The sequence below is a fragment of the Heteronotia binoei genome, chromosome 2 (assembly GCF_032191835.1).
Source record: "Heteronotia binoei isolate CCM8104 ecotype False Entrance Well chromosome 2, APGP_CSIRO_Hbin_v1, whole genome shotgun sequence".
Taxonomy (NCBI): Eukaryota; Metazoa; Chordata; class Lepidosauria; order Squamata; family Gekkonidae; genus Heteronotia; species Heteronotia binoei.
Window position 1 is genome coordinate 13,779,916 of NC_083224.1, and position 21,461 is coordinate 13,801,376.

Below are 21,461 nucleotides of genomic sequence, written 5' to 3' on the forward strand. Positions count from 1 at the left end.
CGGCGGAAGCTGGGTTCAGGTTGCCGGCTCGAGGTTGACTCAGCCTTCCATCCTTCCGAGGTCGGTCAAATGAGGACCCAGCTTGCTGGGGGGAAAGCGTAGATGACTGGGGAGGGCTATGGCAAACCACCCCAGTAGTCAGTGGTACACGGTGCCAGAGCTTGCTCTCGAGTTCCACATCCCGTGTGACTCTCTTTTTGGTTGACAATCCCCAGGTGGGGGCAGGGGATCCCCCGGTTTGGAGGCCCTCCCCCCGCTTCAGGGTCATAGGAACATAAGAGAAGCCATGTTGGATCAGGCCAATGGCCCATCCAGTCCAACACTCTGTGTCACACAGTGGCAAAAAAATTTATATATACACACACACTGTGGCTAATAGCCACTGATGGACCTGTGCTCCATATTTTTATCTAAACCCCTCTTGAAGGTGGCTATGCTTGTGGCCGCCACCACCTCCTGTGGCAGTGAATTCCACATGTTAATCAGAAAGCAGGGGGAGGGAGGGAAATGTCTGCTGGGTATTCCCTAAGAAGACTTATTTCCGTAGAAAATAATGGATAATTGATCCGCGGGTATTTGGGGCTCTGAGGGAGCTGGGGGGTTTTTAGATAGAGGCACCGTGCTCTCAGACTATTTCATGCACAGACCCAGATTTATGCAAATAATCAGGGCTTTTTTTTAGTAGAAAAAGCCCAGCAGGAGCTCATTTTCAGTATAGCATCCAGCACCTCTCCCCAAAATACCCCCCAAGTTTCAAAAAGATTGGATCAGGGGGTCCCATTCTATGAGCCCCAAAAGAAGGTGCCCCTATCCTTCATTATATCCTATGGAAGGAAGGCATTTAAAAAAGGTGTCGGTCCCTTTAAATGTGACAGCCAGAACTCCCTTTGGAGTTCAATTATTCTTGTCACACCCTTGCTCCTGGCTCCACCCCCAAAGTCTCCTGCAACCACCTCCAAAGTCCCCAGGTATTTCTTGAGTTGGGCTTGGCAACCCTATGGGTGTGTGGCCTAATATGCAAAGGAGTTCCTGCTACAAAAAAAAGCCCTGATTACACCTGATCTCCAGGTGGCAGAGATCAGCCCCCCTGCAGAAAACGGCCGCTTTGGAAAGTGGGCTGCAGGGCATCTTCCCATCACATTAAAATGGATTTTTGCTCATTCAAAAGGGCAGCAGAATCTTCCACACCCGCGGGCCGCAGGGCTGAAAAACTCCAGTGGTCTTTTAAGTGAACAATTCTGTGCGGTGCGGCATGTTGGGAGAGAAGATGTACAGGGGCTGCCAACTCAACAGATCTAAATGAAGGAACTCATTGGGACGGTACTGAAAACGACACCCATGTGTGCCATTCCCGGACTTTATGGGTTGGATCCAGGCTAAATGTCCCATCAGCTGCGCAGCCTTTTCCCGTCTCATCTTTCCTGCAGCACCACATCACTCTCCATGAATTCTTGCTCTGGGTGCATGGGAGATCCTGAGGAACGAAGTAATGGGGGAAGGGGTGGTTCTGCAGCAGGAAGGGGGAACTGGTGGGAACAGCCAATTCAGTCTATTTCGAAGATTTCAGGTTTTCACGGCTGGTAACATCATTAGGGTTTGTAGAGTCTTTCGGGATCAAGTGCCGTGTTCTACTGGAGAAAGTTTTCCTTCCAGGAAAAGGAAGGAAAACTTTTTCTGGAAGGAAAACTTTCTCCAGTAGAACACGGCACTTGATTCTGAAAGACTCTACAAACCCTAATCAGTCTATTTCCTTACAATGCATTGCCTTTGAAACTGCTTGCTGCAGTTATGGACCTCACCTGGAGTCTTGTGTTCAGTTTTGGGCACCACATTTTAAGAAGGATATAGACAAACTGGAACAGGGCCAGAGGAGGGTGATGAAGATGGTGAGGGGTCTGGAGACCAAGTCATAGAATCATAGAGTTGGAAGGGACCTCCAGGGTCATCTAGTCGAACTCCCTGCACAATACAGGCAACTCACAAATACCTCCCCCTAATGAAGTCCTATGAAGAAAGGTTGTAGGAACTGGGCATATTTACCCTGGAGAGGAGGCAGCTGAGAGGTGATAGGATCACCATCTTCAAGTCCTTGAAGGGCTGTCATCTAGAGGATGGTGTGGAATTGTTTTCTGTGGCCCCAGAAGGTAGGGCCAGAACCAATGAGTTGAAATTAAATCAAAAGTGTTTCCGACTCAACATTAGGAAGAACTTCCTGACAGCAGTTTCTCATTGGAACAGGCTTCCTTGGGAAGTGGTGGGCTCTCCTTCCTTGGAGGCTTTTAAACAGAGGCAAATGTAATATTGGGCTGTATCAACAGAAGTCTAGTGTCCAGATCACGTGAAGTGATGGTATTGCTTTGCTCTGCTCTAGTAAGACCTCACCTGGAGTATCGTGTTCAATTTTGGACACCACATTTAAAGAAGGATACAGACAAGCTGGAACGGGTCCAGAGGGTCAATGAAGAATGCTGATTCTGTGAACTTAGGGGAGGTATTTGTGAATTTCTTGCCTTGTGCAGGGGGTTGGACTAGATGACTTTGGGTGGTCCCTTCCAACTCTGATTCTATTATTCTACAGAGGAAGGCACCAGCAAACCACTTCTTTATGTATCTCACTTCAAAAACCCAGTGGGGTCGCCCTAAATTGGCTATGACTTTATAGGAAAAATGATAAATAATAATAAAATAAAATGATAACTAATGATTAAAAAATCCTCTGGGTCATGTCAAAAGAGCCCCCGCTGTGCAGAGTGTTAAAGCTGCAGTATTGCAGTTCAAACTCTCTGCTCACGACCTGAGTTCGATCCCGGCGGAAGCTGGGTTCCGGTAGCCGGCTCCAGGTTGACTCAGCCTTCCATCCTTCTGAGGTCGGTCAAATGAGTCTCCAGCTTGCTGGGGGGAAAGCGTAGATGACTGGGGAAGGCAAGGGCAAACCACCCTGTGAAAAAGTCTGCCATGAGAATGTTGTGAAAGCAATGTCACCCCAGAGTAGGAAACGACTGATGCTTGCGCAAGGGACTACGGTACCTTTTTTACCTTTACGGGGGTCATGTCAGCCACAGTGATGAAATATTTCATCTGGCCACTAGAGGTCTCTGTGTGCTGCCTAAAAAAAAATGATGCTCTTAAAGAACGCGAAGAAGAACTGATTTTATCCCCTGGTTTTTCTCCACCTTAAGGAGTCTCCGACAAACACCTTCCCTTCTGCTCTCCACAACAGACACCCTGTGAGGCAGGTGGGACTGAGAGACTTCCGAGAGAACTGGGACTGACCCAAGGTCACCCAGCTGGCTTCAGAGGGAGGAGGAGTGGGTGAATCGAATCCGCTTCCCTGGATTAGAATCCTCTGCTCTCGAACACTGCACCACGCTGGCTCCTATTAATGACATCCTAAACCAGTGGTGTCAAACTCATTTGTTATGAGGGCCAGATCTGACATAAATGAGAGCTTGTCGGGCCGGGCCTTGTGTGTACCTGTTTCAGATTATGTAGCAGAGACATAAACTGTATAAAGGACACAGACAAACATAATTAAAGTGTTTTAAAAAAAACCCTTAAAATATGCTTAACACATTAACATTCATTGGTCTTAAAGGTGTTTTCTTTGTAGCTCTCCCATTGGATCCAGGGAACCGGGCAAAGGAAGCTCCGGTTCTTTCCTTCCTTCCCCTGGGGAATGAGGAGGGAAGGAGCCTCAGCCTATAGAAGGAAGAGAGACTTGGCTCAGTAGCTCTGCTGTGTGATTGAGAGAGCCTGGCAAAGCTCTCCCTCCTCTCCTTCCTCCCCAAGGGAGGAGCCTCAGCCAATGGAGAACTCTGTAGTTCCTGTGCGATTGAGCAAGTCATGCAAAGCAAGCTGTGATGCAGAAGGAAGCAAGAGAGAGGGAGAAAGAAGCAGGCAACAGCCAGTTGCTCGGGGGCCTGATAGGAGCCTTCCAAGGGCCTGATTCGGCCCCCAGGCTGCATGTTTGACACCCCTGTCCTAAACATTCTATTGTTAATTGCCAGCTTCAGGTTGGAAAATACCTGGAGATTTTGGGGGTGGAGCCTGGGGTGGGTGGGGCTTGGGGACAGGAGGGAAGGGGAGGGGGGCTCAGCAGAGTATAATGCCATAGAGTCCACCCTGCATGGAGCCAATCCATTTCTGTTCCTGCTGCCTTCAACTTTTCCAGTTTGGTGCAGTGGTGAAGTGTGCGGACTCTTATCTGGGAGAACCGGGTTTGATTCCCCACTCCTCCACTTGCAGCTGCTGGAATGGCCTTGGGTCAGCCATAGCTCTCTTATCTGGGAGAACCGGGTTTGATTCCCCACTCCTCCACTTGCAGCTGCTGGAATGGCCTTGGGTCAGCCATAGCTCTCTTATCTGGGAGAACCGGGTTTGATTCCCCACTCCTCCACTTGCAGCTGCTGGAATGGCCTCGAGTCAGTCATAGCTCTCGTAGGAGTTGTCCTTGAAAGGGCAGCTTCTGGGAGAGCCCTCTCAGCCCCACCCACCTCGCAGCGTGTCTGTTGCGGTGGGGGAGGTAAAGGAGATTGTGAGCCGCTCTGAGACTCTGAGATTCAGATTCAGAGCATAGGGTGAGATATAAATCCAATATCATCATCTTCTTCTTCTTCCTAGCATGACTGTCCTTTCCAGCAACTTGTGTCTTCTCATTATTGTGAACAGGGCGGGGTTTTTTTTTTTGAACAGGAACGCACAGGAACGCAGTTCCGGCTGGCTTGGTGCCAGGGGGTGTGGTTTAATATGTAAATAGGCTCCTGCTGGGCTTTTTCTACAAAAAACCCTGTGTGAAACAATGGTGAGGTCAGGGGGTGCGATCTAATATGCAAATTAGTTCCTGCTGAGATGTTTCTACAACACAAGCCCGGATTGTGACCAAGCCTAGATAGCCTCATTTGAGTCGTTTCAGCTTCTCAGGAGAGGTGAGGCTTGATTTTATCTAGAACTCACCGATGTGTCTTTATGGGAGTCCGCAGCATCCATAAAATCCTCCTCCGCCGTCGCATTTCAAATGCCCTCAGCTTTCTTCCTGCCAGCTTTTTTCTTTATCCAACTTTCACATTTGCACATAGTGCTGGGGATTGCTGCTGCCTGAATGAACATATGAACATATGAAGCTGCCTTATACTGAATCAGACCTTTGGTCCATCAAAGTCAGTCTTGTCTTCTCAGACTGGCAGCGGCTCTCCAGGGTCTCAAGCTGAGGTTTTTTCACACCTATTTGCCTGGACCCTTTTTTGGAGATGCCGGGGATTGAACCTGGGACCTTCTGCTTCCCAAGCAGATGCTCTACCACTGAGCCACCATCCCTCCCCAACTTGTCATGGGTCACTACCAGTGACACTGATTTTCAGGGTCTGAAAGGCTGTCGCTCACAGAACTGCTGCTGGACAAAACTCCCCAGGAAGGACTTTTGCCCCCTGCCCACCCCCGCAACCAATACTCTCTCTAAGACAGGGGTGTCAAACATGTGGCCCGGGGGGCAAATCAGGCCCCCAGAGGGCTCCTATCAGGCCCCCAAGTAACTGTCACTTGTCTGCTCCCTTTTCCCTCTCTCTTGCTTCCTTCTGCATCTCAGCTTGTTTTGCAAGGCTTGCTCAATCGCACAGGTGCTACAGAGCAAAACCTCGATTTTCTCCATTGATTGAGGCTCCTCCCCCTCCTGGTCCCCTGGGGAGGGAGGGAAAGAGCCAGAGCTTCCTTTGCCCAGTTCCCTGGATCCCATGGGAGCGATACAAAGAAAGCACTTTTAAGACCCACAAGTGCTAATGTTTTAAGTTTTTTTAAACAAAAAATCTTTGGTCGTGTTTGTCTGTGTCCTTTAAAAAAGTTTCTCTCTCTGCTACCTAATTGTAAATAGGTTCACACGTGGCCCAGCCTGACATGGCCCAGACAAGTCCATCCCGACAAAGTTTCATTTATGTCAGATCCGGCCCTCATAACAAATGAGTTCGACACCCCTGCTCTAAGCTGTGGTGTCTCGCGAGCAAAAATTCTATTTTGTGAGCAAATGGTATTAAAGTTGTGAGCTGCTGCATAAAAATTAGTTTGCTCTGGGGCCATTTTTCCTGAGCAAAGACAAAAATGGGTGAACCGGAGGCTAAAAAACTGTGAGCTAGCTCACACTAGCTCAGCTTAGCCGGAACACTGTCCCCAGCTTGTTTTAAGGTTTTAAAAAGATTTTGGGATATGAATTCAACAAAGTGGCAGAGACTTTTCTGCTGGGATTACAAATGGAAAAATTTCCAAAAGAAGATAGAACTTTAATATGGTACTTGCTCTCAGCTGCTAGGACATTGTATGCGCAGCTGTGGAAGCAAGAAAAAATACCAGAGAAATGGGATTGGATTACAAAAGTTATGACATGGAGTGAAATGGACAAATTAACAAGAAAACTAAGAGACTATGATTTGGAACTTTTTAAGTTGGAGTGGAAGAAATTCAGAAGATATGTAGAAAAAGAGTGGAAAATAAAAGGACATTGGACAATCTTTGATGATGATTAAGATTTTTAAAATAAGAATATAACTTTTTTTGGGGGGGGTTGTTTTTTCTTAATAGTTAAGGGTACCTTTAATATTTGCTTTTTTTAAGAAAATAACACTGGCGGGGGTCAAGTAACGGAGGGAGGGGTGGGGGGAAAGTAAGATATGGGGTAGAAAGATCTTTCTTTTACTTTAAGCTTTTATAAGTTGTAGATATAGTTCTGCTACCATATGTTACTAATAAAATTGTTTATAAACAAAACGGTAAAAGGTCAAGGTAGTCCCCTGTGCAAGCACCAGTCGTTTCCGACTCTGGGATGACGTTGCTTTCACAACGTTTTCACGGCAGACTTTTTACGGGGTGGTTTGCCATTGCCTTCCCCAGTCCTCTACACTTTCCCCCCAGCAAGTTGGGGACTCATTTTACCGACCTCGGAAGGATGGAAGGCTGAGTCAACCTCGAGCCGGCTACCTGAAAACCCAGCTTCCGCCGGAATTGAACTCAGGTCGTGAGCAGAGGGCTCCGACTGCAGTACTGCAGCTTTACCACTCTGCGCCACGGGGCTGATTTTAAGGTTTTACATGCCTTCTGTATCCGTTTTCCTCTTGTTTCTCCCCGCTATTCCCCTACCATCAGACCTCTGCTAAAAAGCGAGCACCCCACTTGCGAAGAACACGAGGACGAAAGAATCAACATCTACTGCGTGACGTGTGGGGTGCCCACCTGTTCGCTCTGCAAGGTCTTCGGGGAGCACAAAGATTGCGATGTGGCCCCCCTCTCGGACATCTACATGAAACGGAAGGTCAGCCCCTTCCCACCCGCATCGGCTCACAAGTTTGCTGGGGTTTCTGCATTTGTCATTTATTTTGTTGATTCCCCCCTCCCCATTCCAGCTGTAGTGAGCCATAGACCGGAGGAAAGGGCAGGATTCAACCCACTAGGCTTCCCAATCCCCAGGTCCCAGAGGGGGAATCCCCTGTTTTTACAGGCCCCCGCCCCCAGTCAGCTGGCCGACGGGGGAAGCCCCGCCCCCCACAGTCACCATGAAGTTTTAGAGCTCCTACAGGTTTAGAAACCTGCAAACAGGTCTGTGTGCCTTTAAGGCTGAGTAGGAAGCAGGAAACAGGAAGGGCTTTGGAGAAGGGTCCCTCCCTTTCTTTTGCTTCCAGTTTTCAGAGCAAGTAAAGTTCTGCAGGAACAAGACCCAGTAAGTATTTGTGTGTGAGAGAGGGAGGGGGCAGGGGATTCCCTGGTTTGGAGGCCCTCCCCCCGCTTTAGAAAGCGTGGTGGAGGGAGGGAAATGTCTACTGGGCACTCTATTATTCCCTGCGGAGAACGATTCCCATAAGGAATAATGGGGAATTGATCTCCGGGTATTGGGGGCTCTTGGGGGGGGGCTATTTTTTGAGGTAGAGGCGCCAAATGTTTAGTATAGCATCTAGTGCCTCTCCCCAAAATACCCGCCAAGTTTCAAAACGATTGGACCAGGGGGTCCAATTCTGTGAGCCCCAAAAGATGGTGCCCCTATCCTTCATTATTTCCTATGGAAGAAAGGCATTTAAAAAGGTGTGCTGTCCCTTTAAATGTGACGGCCAGAACTCCCTTGGAGTTCAATTATGCTTGTCACACCCTTGTTCTTGGCTTCACCCCCAAAGTCTCCTGGCTCCGCCCCCAAAGTCCCCAGATATTTCTTGAATTGGACTTGGCAACCCTACAACCCACAGCAAACCGTACATCGTAGCACAGACCACAGTCCCAGTAATTTGACCGCGTGACTTTGTGAAACGTTTTATACAGTGCTGCGCTTTCGCTTGGGTAGAGAAGCCCTCTTGAAATAATTTGCGGAGAAGGGCAGGAAATAAATATAAGCAGGGCTGGAATTCTAGCAGGAGCCCCTATGCATACTAGGCCACACCCCCCTGATATAGCCAATCCTCCAAGAGCTTACAAGGTTCTTTTTTGTAAGCACTTGGAGGACTGGCTACATCAGGGGTGTGTGGCCTAATATGCAATGGAGCTCCTGCTAGAATTCCACCGCTGAATATAAGGTAAGTAACAATGAAACAATTTGTGGAAAGTAAGAAGTGTGTGTGTGTGGGAGGCCCTTTCTGATTTCCTTAGGCAAACCATTCCACAGGTTGGAGGCCACCACAGCGAAGGCAGCTGTATGGGGCAGTGGTTGATTTTGTTGATTTGCAGCAGCGGGGCCACTTGTGAAAGGCCCTGCTCCGATGAGTGCACCAGGGGAGAAATGATCTCACAAGGGCCCAAGGCCATGAAGGGCCTTTGATGTGATAGCAAATCCGATTCAGCAGGAGCTCACAGGAACACAGCTCCTGAACCTTTCTGAGAGTTCCCCCTCTTCCACCCCACCATTGAATAGTAAGTGCAGCTGCATAACAATCCAGAAGAGCGGGCAGCCAGCCAGCCAGCCACCAGGGGCTTTGCCATGCCCCCAGCAGCCCTCATTAACCCTTGGAGAAGCCCACACCACCCTTTCTCCGCTTCTTATGTGATTTGGGCCAGCAGGTGGCTTGCTGGCCTTTTGACTGGGGGGTCAGCCCAGGAGAGCCCCAGGTGAGCGAGGCCTGGCTGGATCTCCAGCCAGCCCAAGCAGGCCTCGCTCACCTGGGCTCTCCATTCTTGCATTGGATTGCTTTTGCATGGGGTGGCAGCATATGCTAATAAGTGATGGTAATGAGCCTCATACCTATTTTTCTACAAAACGACCCCTGCTTTAAACTCAGCCCAGTAACTGACGGTCAGTCATTGGAATGCGAGTCCAATGGCATTAGGGTTGCCAGCCTCCAGGTCGGGCCTGGAGGTCTCCCGCTGTTACAACTGATCTCCAGCAGGCAGAGATCAGCTCCCCTGGAGAAAATGGCTGCTTGGAAGGGTTAGGGTTGCCAAGTTCAATTCAAGAAATATCTGGGGACTTTGGGGAGCCAGGAGACTTTGGGGGTGGGGCCAGGAGACATTGGGGGCGGAGTCCATGAGCAAGGTTGGAACAAGTACAATTGAACTCCAAAGGGAGTTCTGGCCATCACATTGAAAGGGACCACACACCTTTTCAATGTCTTCCCTCCATTAGAAATAATGAAGGATAGGGGCACCTTCTTCAGGGGCTCATGGAATTGGTTCCCGTGGTCCAATTCTTTTGAAACTTGGAGGATGTTTTGAGGAAAGACATCAGATCCTATGATGCAAATTTGGTGCCTCTACCTCAAAGAACATCCCCCCCAGAGCCCCAGATACCCGCGGATCAATTCCCTATTATTCCCTATGAGAATCGTTCTCCATAGGGAATAATAGAGTGACCAGTAGACATTTCCCTCCCCTCCTTCGCTTTCTAAAGTGGAGGGAGGGCCACCAAACCAGGGAATCCCATGCCCTCTCCCCCCCTCTCTCTCTCACACACACACTTACTGGGTTTGGTTCCTCCACAACTTTACTTGCTCTGAAAACAAAAGCATAAGAAACGGAGGGTCTGTGCTCTGACAAAACTGCGGCTGACCCTTCCCCATGAAGCGCTTCCTGTTTCCTGCTTCCTGCTCAACTTTAAAGGCACACATTTTAAAAACGGACCTGTTTGCAGGTTTCTAAACCTGCCGGAGCTCTAGAGGTACATGGTGACTGTGGGGGCGGGGCTTCCCCCCACTGGCCAGCTGGCTGGGGGTGGGGGGAAGCCTGTAAAACTGAGGGATCCCCTCTGGGATGTGGGGATTGGGAAGCCTAGGAAGGGTGGACTCTCGGGCATTGTCTCATGCTGAGGCCACACCCCTCCCCAAACCCCGCCCTCTCCCAGCTCCACCCCCAAAGTCTCCAAGTGTTTCCCAACACAGACTTGGCAATCCTCAATGGCATAGCAAGATTGTCCCGTTTATATTTCATTTTGGATACAACCAGTTTGGGGATGGGTAAAACAACGCGGTGAGCATCTCCTCCCAGTAACATCAGGAGGGTTAGCAGCGGGGTGGTGGTGATGAGGGGAGGGCATGTCTCAGCAGTGACCAAAGTTGACCTTTGAACTCTCCTCTCAAGACGGAGCTGACAGACGGGATCGGTGCTCTGGTGGCCGCCAACGACAGGATCCAGGCCTACATCAACGCTCTGCAAAGCACGTGCAGGAACATTGAGGTAGGGAACGGTTTCTCAGCGTTGCTCTTCAGAAAGGAAAGTTCCGGATCGGAGCCATTTTCAGCCGATTTCCTGGCGGGTCTCCAGGCAGGGCTGGCCCTAGACTGGACCTCTAGGCAAGGTTAACGTCTGCCCCTCCCCCTCCTGCATGTGGGGGGGGGACCCAATTTGGTGCCCCCGGAAGGTCGGTGCCCTAGGCAATCGTCTACTTTGCCTAGTGCCCTTCTGGCACCCTAGGCAGCACAGCTCCGCCCCTGCCCCGAGTCACCAAGCCTGCCGCCTACTCACGAGTAGCCCCACGCCTGCCGTCTGCTCGCGAGTTAGGGTTGCCAATCCCCAGCTGGGGGCAGGGGATCCCCCGGTTTGGAAGCCCTCCCCCTGCAGGAACTCCTTTGCATATTAGGCCACGCCCCCCGATGTAGCCAGTCCTTCTGGAGCTTACAGTAGGCCCTGTACTAAGAGCCCTGTAAGCTCTTGGAGGACTGGCTGCATCAGGGGGTGTGGCCTAATAGGCAAAGGAGTTCCTGTTAAAAAAAAAAACAAACCCTGACCCCCAACGCACACCTCCAGTGACCCCTGGTCCATGCAAAGATGGCAAAAAAACCCACGCAAAATCCTCCTACTGCACTATGGAACTGAATGGATCCGCAAGACCTATTGGAAGAAAACAAAATTACAGCTTTTAAAACTGAGGTAGTTAAAAACGGAGGTACAATTTGTTTTTTTATGCTAAAAGATCAGAGCACAAAGTTAAAAAAAATTAAAGGAAGACATAGAATGACGCATGTCGAACACCAAAAAGGGGGGGGGGTGCGAGCAGAGTAAATTCCAAACCCCACATATTTACCAACTGGCAGGCTCAATCTCTGAACGGTGACAGAGGAGCCACTGGGAAAATATTTATAGCTCACGGTTGTCTTTGTGTGCTCCTTCTGTGGCTGTTTCAAAAGCAAAGGATGGGATGTGTCATCCGTCTCCCACGTTTCAGCCCCCCAGATATTCATGGAAGGGCAGAAAGAGCATTGGTTGAATCCTACCAGGAGGATATGCTGGCCAGTGCTGCATAGACGGGGTCAGTGGAATGAAAAGCTCCAGAGCCTTGGCTTAAGGACCTTTTCTTCAAGCGCTGAATTTTCTTCTTCTCTGGATGATTAAGGACAATTCAAATCTTAATAATAATCATAATAATAATAAGGGCGGCTCACAGACATGGAATGCCATCATTACAGTAAATACATTATACCATAAAATACATTAAATAAATAAATTAATTAAAACAATCTCTCGGCTTGGCTTCGCGAACGAAGATTTAAGAAGGGTGCAATAGTCCACGTCTGCTGCAGGCTCGCTGGTGGCTGACAAGACCAATGCGGGACAGGCAGGTCTGGCCACAGTGGCTGCAGGGAAAAGTCTGATTTAGGGTTGGTGCTGTAGCAGTGCGATTCTTCCTCAATCTCCTTTTGTCCTCAAGACCAGCTATGCGTGCGTTCTCAAAAGAAGAGACAGCCTGGTGGATGGTGTGCCTCCATGCTTTGCGATCTGAGGCTAGGTCAGACCACTGGTGATGGTTGATGCGACAGGTGCCAAGGGATTTCTTCAAGGAGTCCTTGTACCTCTTCTTTGGTGCCCCTCTATTTCGATGGCCGGTGGAAAGTTTGCCATACAGAGCAATCTTGAGAAGGCAGTGGTTTTCCATCCTAGAAATATGCCCTGCCCAGCGCAGCTGCGTCTTCAACAGCAGTGCCTCGATGCTGGTAACCTCCGCCCGCTTGAGAACTTCAGTGTTGGTCACAAAGTCACTCCAGTGGATGTTGAGGATTAAAACAATAATAATAATTATACAAACATTGTGGTGGAATATCCACTACTAGAGCTTTTTTTGTAGAAGAGGCCCAGCGGGAGCTCATTTGCATATCAGGCCACACCCCCTGACATCACCATTGCTTTGCGTGGGGCTTTTTTTGTAGAAAAAGCTCAGCAGGAACTCATTTGCCTGTTAGGCCACACCCCCTGACACAGAGCCAGCTGGAATGACGTTCCTGTGCTTTCCTGCTTAAAAAAAGCCCTGCCCATTACTAATATTTAAGTGAATCCCGAATTTGATCTTGCAGTCCCCCCCCTCTCCCATGTTCAAAAGTCAATGAAGGAAATGTTAAAGTAACGGGTGGGTGGCATTGAGATACTTTTCAAATTGCTCGTGTTTTAATGGATTTTCATGTACTTATAAAAAAAAAGTTCCTTTAAAACAATTGACTTGTCCCCGGAGGGAAGAAAAACTATCATACACTTTTATTCATAGCTCATCATCTTCCGTCAGAGTTTATCTTAAAGACGCAGTTTCAGAATGGAACCGAATGAACTTTGTTAATTGAAAGATGACGCATGTTAAGAACATAAGAACGTAAGAGAAGCCATGTTGGATCAGGCCAACGCTCTGTGTCACACAGTGGCCAATATATGCGTATGCACACACACATATATACTGTGGCTAATAGCCACTGATGGATCTCTGCTCCATATTTTTATCCAATCCCCTCTTAAAGTTGGCTATGCTTGTGGCTGCTGCCACCTCCTGTGGCAGTGAATTCCACATGTGAAAAAGGGTGAAAAAGGGCTTCCTTTTATCCATTCTAACCCGACTGTTCAGCAATTTCATTGAATGCCCATGAGTTCTTGTATTGTGAGAAAGAAGAAGAAGATGAAGAAGATATTGGATTTATATCCCGCCCTCCATTCCAAAGAGTCTCAGAGTGGCTCACAATCTCCTTTACCTTCCTCCCCCACAACAGACACCCTCTGAGGTGGGTGGGGCTGGAGAGGGCTCTCACAGCAGCTGCCCTTTCAAGGACAACCTCTACCGGAGCTATGGCTGACCCAAGGCCATGCTAGCAGGTGCAAGTGGAAGACTGGGGAATCAAACTTGGTTCTCCCAGATAACCACTACACCAAACTGGCTCTCCAAAAGGACTTCTTTCTCTACTTCTCCATCCCATGCATAATCTTGTAAACCTCTATCATGTCACTCCGCAGTCGACATTTCTCCAAGCTAAAGAGCCCCAAGCGTTTTAACCTTTCTTCATAGGGAAAGTCTTCCAACCCTTTAATCATTCTAGTTGCCCTTTTCGGCACTTTTTCCAATGCTATAATATCCTTTTTGAGGTGTGGTGACCAGAATTGCACACAGTATTCCAAATGAGACCACCATCGATTTATACAGGGGCATTATGATACTGGCTGATTAGTTTTCAATTTCCTTCTAATAATTTCCAGCATGGCATTGGCCTTTTTTATTGCAATCGCACACTGTCTTGACATTTTCAGTGAGTTATCTACCATGACCCCAGGATCTCTCTCTTGGTCAGTCTCTGCCAGTTCACCCCCCATCAACTTATATTTGTAGCTGGGATTATTGGCCCCAATGTGCATTACTTTGCACTTGGCCACATTGAACCGCATCTGCCACGTTGACGCCCACTCACCCAGCCTCAACAGATCCCTTTGGAGTGCCTCACAATCCTCTCTGGTTCTCACCACCCTGAACAATTTAGTGTCCTCTGCAAACTTGGCCACTTCGCTGCTCACTCCCAACTCCAACATTGAGAGAAGACTGACGTAAATAATCCAGGAAATATGGTCTTTGTTCTCTCTAAGAGAAGTTGCGCAGAACGACGCCCCCTACAGAAGGCAACACTTCCAAGACCTCGATAGGGAAAACGGACTGGGGGAGTGATGAGAGGGTGTGCGTTCTAATGTTTTGTTGCATGTATTGTTTTATATTGCACTAAACGCTTTTTTACACACTTTATGTGTGAGAGCAATGTCAACTGGTGCAGTTTTGAATTTTGCCATTGTTAATACACCGGTGCCTATGTCATTGTATCCCCTGGAGAAAATGGCTTCTTTGAAGGGTGGACTCTCTGGCATTGGACCCCGAGAGCCCCCTCCCCTCCTGAAACTCTGCCTTCTCCTGGTATTTTTCCAACACAGAAGGAAACACAACAGAATTGGAAAATACCTGGAGACTTTGGGGGGTGGAGCCAGGAGGAGTTTCTGGCTCAACATGAGGAAGAACTTCCTGGCCGTTAGAGCCGTTCCTCATTGGAACAGGCTTCCTCCTCAGGAGGTGGTGGGCTCTCCTTCCTTGGAGGTTTTTAAACGGAGGCTAGATGGCCATCTGACAGCAATGAGGATCCTGTGAATTTAAGGGGAGGTGTTTGTGAGTTTCCTGCATTGTGCAGGGGGTTGGACTAGATGACCCTGGAGGTCCCTTCCATATGATTCTATGACAGGTTCCTCATTGGAACAGGCTTCCTCCTCAGGAGGTGGTGGGCTCTCCTTCCTTGGAGGTTTTTAAACAGAGGCTAGATGGCCATCTGACAGCAATGAGGATCCTGTGAATTTAAGGGGAGGTATTTGTGAGTTTCGTGCACTGTGCAGGGGGTTGGACTAGATGACCCTGGAGGTCCCTTCCATATGATTCTATGACAGGTTCCTCAGTGGAACAGGCTTCCTCCTCAGGAGGTGGTGGGTGGGCTCTCCTTCCTTGGAGGTTTTTAAACAGAGGCTGGATGGCCATCTGACAGCAATGAGGATCCTGTGAATGTAGGAGGAGGTATTTGTGAGTTTCGTGCACTGTGCAGGGGGTTGGACTAGATGACCCTGGAGGTCCCTTCCATATGATTCTATGACAGGTTCCTCAGTGGAACAGGCTTCCTCCTCAGGAGGTGGTGGGTGGGCTCTCCTTCCTTGGAGGTTTTTAAACAGAGGCTAGATGGCCATCTGACAGCAATGAGGATCCTGTGAATGTAGGGGGAGGTATTTGTGAGTTTCGTGCACTGTGCAGGGGGTTGGACTAGATGACCCTGGAGGTCCCTTCCATATGATTCTATGACAGGTTCCTCAGTGGAACAGGCTTCCTCCTCAGGAGGTGGTGGGTGGGCTCTCCTTCCTTGGAGGTTTTTAAACAGAGGCTGGATGGCCATCTGACAGCAATGAGGATCCTGTGAATGTAGGAGGAGGTATTTGTGAGTTTCGTGCACTGTGCAGGGGGTTGGACTAGATGACCCTGGAGGTCCCTTCCATATGATTCTATGACAGGTTCCTCAGTGGAACAGGCTTCCTCCTCAGGAGGTGGTGGGTGGGCTCTCCTTCCTTGGAGGTTTTTAAACAGAGGCTAGATGGCCATCTGACAGCAATGAGGATCCTGTGTATGTAGGGGGAGGTATTTGTGAGTTTCGTGCACTGTGCAGGGGGTTGGACTAGATGACCCTGGAGGTCCCTTCCATATGATTCTATGACAGGTTCCTCAGTGGAACAGGCTTCCTCCTCAGGAGGTGGTGGGCTCTCCTTCCTTGGAGGTTTTTAAACAGAGGCTGGATGGCCATCTGACAGCAATGAGGATCCTGTGAATGTAGGAGGAGGTATTTGTGAGTTTCCTGCACTGTGCAGGGGGTTGGACTAGATGACCCTGGAGGTCCCTTCCATATGATTCTATGACAGGTTCCTCAGTGGAACAGGCTTCCTCCTCAGGAGGTGGTGGGTGGGCTCTCCTTCCTTGGAGGTTTTTAAACAGAGGCTAGATGGCCATCTGACAGCAATGAGGATCCTGTGAATGTAGGGGGAGGTATTTGTGAGTTTCGTGCACTGTGCAGGGGGTTGGACTAGATGACCCTGGAGGTCCCTTCCATATGATTCTATGACAGGTTCCTCAGTGGAACAGGCTTCCTCCTCAGGAGGTGGTGGGCTCTCCTTCCTTGGAGGTTTTTAAACAGAGGCTGGATGGCCATCTGACAGCAATGAGGATCCTGTGAATGTAGGAGGAGGTATTTGTGAGTTTCCTGCACTGTGCAGGGGGTTGGACTAGATGACCCTGGAGGTCCCTTCCATATGATTCTATGACAGGTTCCTCAGTGGAACAGGCTTCCTCCTCAGGAGGTGGTGGGTGGGCTCTCCTTCCTTGGAGGTTTTTAAACAGAGGCTGGATGGCCATCTGACAGCAATGAGGATCCTGTGAATTTAGGGAGAGGTGTTTGTGCGTTTCCTGCCTTGTGCAGGGGGGGGGGGGGGGGGTTGAACCAGATGACCCTGTGGGGGTCCCTTCCAACTCTATGATTCTATGATTAATCTACTTTGCCTCTCTATTGCAGGACAACTCCAAAGCTCAGAAACAGGCCTTGTGCGAGAAGTTTGACCGGATGTGCGCCATTTTGGAAGAGAGGCGGAAGATCATGTTGCAGAGGATCACCTACGAACGGGAGGAGAAAACCCAGCATCTGAAATCCCTCACCAAAGCCTGCGGCGACCACATCGACGCCTCCTCCAAGCTGGTGGATACGTCTCTGCAATCGATGGAGGAGCCGCAGATGTCCGTTTTTGTGCAGGTGATACACAGGGTTGCCAAGTCCAATTTAAGAAATATCTGGGGACTTTGGGGGTGGAGCCAGGAGACTTTGGGGGTGGAGCTAGGAGACATTGGGGGTGGAGCCAGGAGCAAGGGTGCGATGAGCATAACTGAACTCCAAAGGGAGTCCTGGCCTTCACATTTAAAGGGACCGCACACCTTTTAAATAGGAAATAATGAAGGATAGGGGCACCCTCTTTTGGGACTCATAGAATTGAACCCCCAGGTCCAATATCTTTGAAACTTGGGAGGTATTTTAGGGAGAGGCACTGGATGCTATACTGAAAATTTGGTGCCTGTGCCTCAAACGACAGCCGCCCCCCAGAGCCCCAGATACCTGCAGATCAATTCTCCATGATTTTCTATGGGAATAAATCTCCATAGGGAATAATAGAGTTCCCAGTGGACATTTCCCTCCCCGCCCCCCGCTTTCTGATGACCCTGAAGCAGGGGGAGGGCCTCCAAACTGTGGGATCCCCTGCCCCCACCTGGGGATTGGCAACCCTAGTGAAGCACCTGAGACAAGATCAACCTTGATGACCAAGGGTCTCATCCAGTATAAAACAGCCTCCTATGTTCCTAGAGCTGACCAAACATGCTTAACGTAAGAGCCTCATAGAATAAATGTCAGATGTCTGAGAGCCGCAAGATGTGAACGTCTGATGTTTGAGAGCTGCAAGACAAGGAAGGAAGGCAGGAAATAGATGGGAGAGGCTGGGAGGTGGAAAGAAAGCAACTTTTAACTTCAAATGCAGTCTCGAACCCACTGTCTGGCTCGGCTTGGAGAAGTGATTTAAAGAGAGAAATGCCTTCTCCGAGCCAGCCGATGGGGTGGCGGGGGCTTCAAGAGCCACACGATATGTGTGAAAGAGTCACATGTGGCTCCCGACCCACAGTTTGGACACTCCTGTCCTAGAGGAACCTCTGTTATGCACGGAGAAGGTTCCAGATGCCTCCAGTTGAAAGGACCAGGCAGGAGGAGATGGGAAAGACCTCAGCCTGAGACCTTGGAGAGCCAGAAGGAGGAGCCATGGCTCAGTGGAAGAGCCTCAGCTTGGCATGCAGAAGGTCCCAGGTTCAATCCCTAGCATCTCCAGTTGAAAGGACCAGGCAGGAGGTGATGGGAAAGACCTCTGCCTGAGACCTTGGAGAGCCAGAAGGAGGAGCCATGGCTCAATGGAAGAGCCTCAGCTTGGCATGCAGAAGGTCCCAGGTTCAATCCCTAGCATCTCCAGTTGAAAGAACCAGGCAGGAGGTGATGGGAAAGACCTCAGCCTGAGACCTTGGAGAGCCAGAAGGAGGAGCCATGGCTCAGTGGAAGAGCCTCAGCTTGGCATGCAGAAGGTCCCAGGTTCAATCCCTAGCATCTCCAGTTGAAAGGGCCAGGCAGGAGGTGATGGGAAAGACCTCAGCCTGAGACCTTGGAGAGCCAGAAGGAGGAGCCATGGCTCAGTGGAAGAGCCTCAGCTTGGCATGCAGAAGGTCCCAGGTTCAATCCCTAGCATCTCCAGTTGAAAGGACCAGGCAGGAGGTGATGGGAAAGACCTCTGCCTGAGACCTTGGAGAGCCAGAAGGAGGAGCCATGGCTCAGTAGAAGAGCCTCAGCTTGGCATGCAGAAGGTCCCAGGTTCAATCCCTGGCATCTCCAGTTGAAAGGACCAGGCGGGAGGTAATGGGAAAGACCTCAGCCTGAGACCTTGGAGAGCCACTGCCAGTCTGAGTAGGCAATGCTGACTTTGACAGTCTGGTTCAGTATAAGGAAGCTTCATGTGTGTTCATGCGACTCTATGGCTTTATATCCTCGGTGCCACTGGACTCAAACTTAATTCTGAATCCAGAAAGACCAAGTCATGTGCCAGAAAGAGCTGAATTCGGTGGCCTGCATAAATTATACAAAACATCAGGGCTTTTTTTTGAGCAGGAACACAGTTCCAGCTGGCTTGGAGTCAGGGGATGTGGCCTCATATGCAAATGAATCCCTGTTGGGCTTTTTCTACAGAAAAGCCCTGTGTGAAACAAAGGTGGCATCAGGGGGTGTGGCTTAATATGCAAAGGAGTTCCTGCTGGGCTTTCTCTACAAAAAAGCCCTTTGTGAAACAATGGTAATGTCAGAGGGTATGGCCTAGTATGCAAATGAGTCCCGGCTGGGTTTTAGAAAAGCCCTTTGTGAAACCATGGTGATGTCAGGGGGTGTGGCCTAACAGGCAAAGGAGCTCCTGCTAGACTTTTTCTACAGAAAAGCCCTGTGTGAAACCATGGTGTCAGGGGTGTGGCCTAATAGGCAAGTGAGTTTCTGCTAGGTTTTTTTTTTTTTGCAAAAAAGCCCTGTGTGAAACAATGGTGCTGTCAAGAGGTGTGGCCTAACATGCAAAGGAGTTCCTGCTGGGCTTTTTCTACAAAGAAAAAAATAAGCCCTGCAAAACAGCTATGTAATTTTTGCATGGGCTTCTTTGGCCTCTGCTAGTCACGGAGGGGAGATGTCAAAAACGCCACCCCTGTGGCTGCAGAGGTGAATTCCTATTTGGCAGCTCCCCTCTCTCCTTTCTTTCACTACTCCAATGCTTTGCTTTTTGCACGGTATTCCCTGTTCTGGGTCCCCCCCCCAACCCCCACAATGTGACTCATTCTACGCCCCTAAGCTTTTCCGGCCGCTATCCCTGTGCTGTGAAGGCAGTAGCGCCAGACACGTGCCTCGGCGCTTGTAAGACCATTCTGTTCCAATGGGCTTTCTCTTGAGGCACACAAGCCCTGATGCGGGATACGAAATTGTCTCCTTTACCCTCTGCTGGGCATCGCTATCTGTGTAGGACATTTTTATGTTAACTCGCCCCCAAGGAACTCCGAGCAGCTGATCTGGCATTCGCTTCCTTTTAAAAAAATTTCTTTTTACAACAACACCGTGAGCAAGCTTCAGGGGAGAGCGGCCATTCAAACGCACAACTCCCAAACCTCATTCGACATCTTAAGCCATTACACAACCCAGGGGACAAACATATATTGCAAGTAGGGCTGTTTCTTTGGAGCAGGAGCTCCTTTGCAGATTAGGCCACACACCCCTGATGTAGCCAATCCTCCAAGAGCTTACAGGGCTCTTCGTCCAGGGCCTAATATAAGCTCCAGGAGACTACATTTTGTAGCAGGAGCTCCTTTGCATATTAGGCCACGCCCCCCTGATGTAGCCAATCCTCCAAGAGCTTACAGGGCTCTTCATACAGGGCCTAATATAAGCTCCAGGAGACTACATTTTGTAGCAGGAACTGCTTTGCATATTAGGCCACGCCCCCTGATGTAGCCAATCCTCCAAGAGCTTACAGGGCTCTTCGTACAGGGCCTACTGTAAGCCCCAGGAGGATTGGCTACATCAGAGGGGTGCAGCCTAATATGCAAAGGAGTTCCTGCTACAACCCCTGCCCCCCCGGTATTGCAATAAAACAGATAGATTCAATCTGGTCTGATCCAACAGGGCTCTTCTAATGTTCTTATGAAGGCCTCAGCCTCTATGGCCTGATATTGGCCCTCCAGAGGAACTGGTTGGCCACTGTGTGAGACAGGAGGCTGGACTAGATGGACCACTGGCCTGATCCAGCAGGGCTCTTCCCATGTTCTTATGAAGGCCTCAGCCTCTCTGCCCTGCTGTTAGCCCTCCAGCAGAACTGGTTAGTCACTGTATGAGGCAGGAGGCTGGACTAGATGGACCCTCACTGGTCTGATCTAGCCAGACTTTTCTTACATTGCAATTCTATGTGTCATTTTGATAGCTCGTTGTTTCCTGACCCTGCGGTCATCTTTGTCAGCTGCCCTGGGCTGAGCCTGAATGGCAGGACGTGAATGTTTTAAGTAACAAAGGGAATGAGTGCTACTTTTTTCTGACTCGGCTGCTGAAAATGACAAGCCAAGACGGCTTTCTTTCCCAGGTGTGTTTCAAACCGCTGACTCCCTTTCTTGTCTTCTCTCCCTCCTGCTTTCGCCTGCGTCAGAACGCCAAAGTCCTCATCCGCAAGTAAGTATCCTACGTTGTCCTTTTGTACCCGCCTCTCAAACCCCCTTTTTTAAAAAAAAATTTGCAAAGAGAAAGGATGACCTCAATGCAAGGTTGCCAGCCTCCAGGTGGGTATAGCAACCAAGAGTCGCACAGAAAGTGGAACTGGAGAAGAAACCTGAAGGCTCCGTGTACAAACCCCCCTTAAAGACGTCAACCGATACCTTTCAATAACGCACCAAGGAACCTTCAACGCGATAATATTTATTTATTTATTTATAACGGCCGTAGACCAGCAAACGATTCATAAAAATCCAATTCATAACCGATAAAAGGTGATATAAATAATTATTGTACGCTAAAATATGATACCACCTAAAATATACATAAAGTACGAATACTTTAAGACGCTGACACCGAAGATGTAAAATTAATGTTAAAACCAAAGATAAGCTA

The 21,461-nt window shown here is 49.3% G+C and overlaps 1 protein-coding gene across 1 annotated transcript in view; it reads left to right on the forward strand.

Annotated features, from left to right (window-relative positions):
- The window catches only part of LOC132590776 (tripartite motif-containing protein 54-like), a 58,836-nt gene that overhangs the window by 20,242 nt on the left and 17,133 nt on the right, over positions 1–21,461 (forward strand). Inside the window, exons 4-7 of the mRNA XM_060263701.1 lie at positions 7,126–7,291; positions 10,531–10,626; positions 16,773–17,006; positions 21,004–21,026. Of these exons, the coding sequence (XP_060119684.1) occupies positions 7,126–7,291; positions 10,531–10,626; positions 16,773–17,006; positions 21,004–21,026 (519 nt within the window). The remainder of the gene's footprint in view (positions 1–7,125; positions 7,292–10,530; positions 10,627–16,772; positions 17,007–21,003; positions 21,027–21,461) is intronic.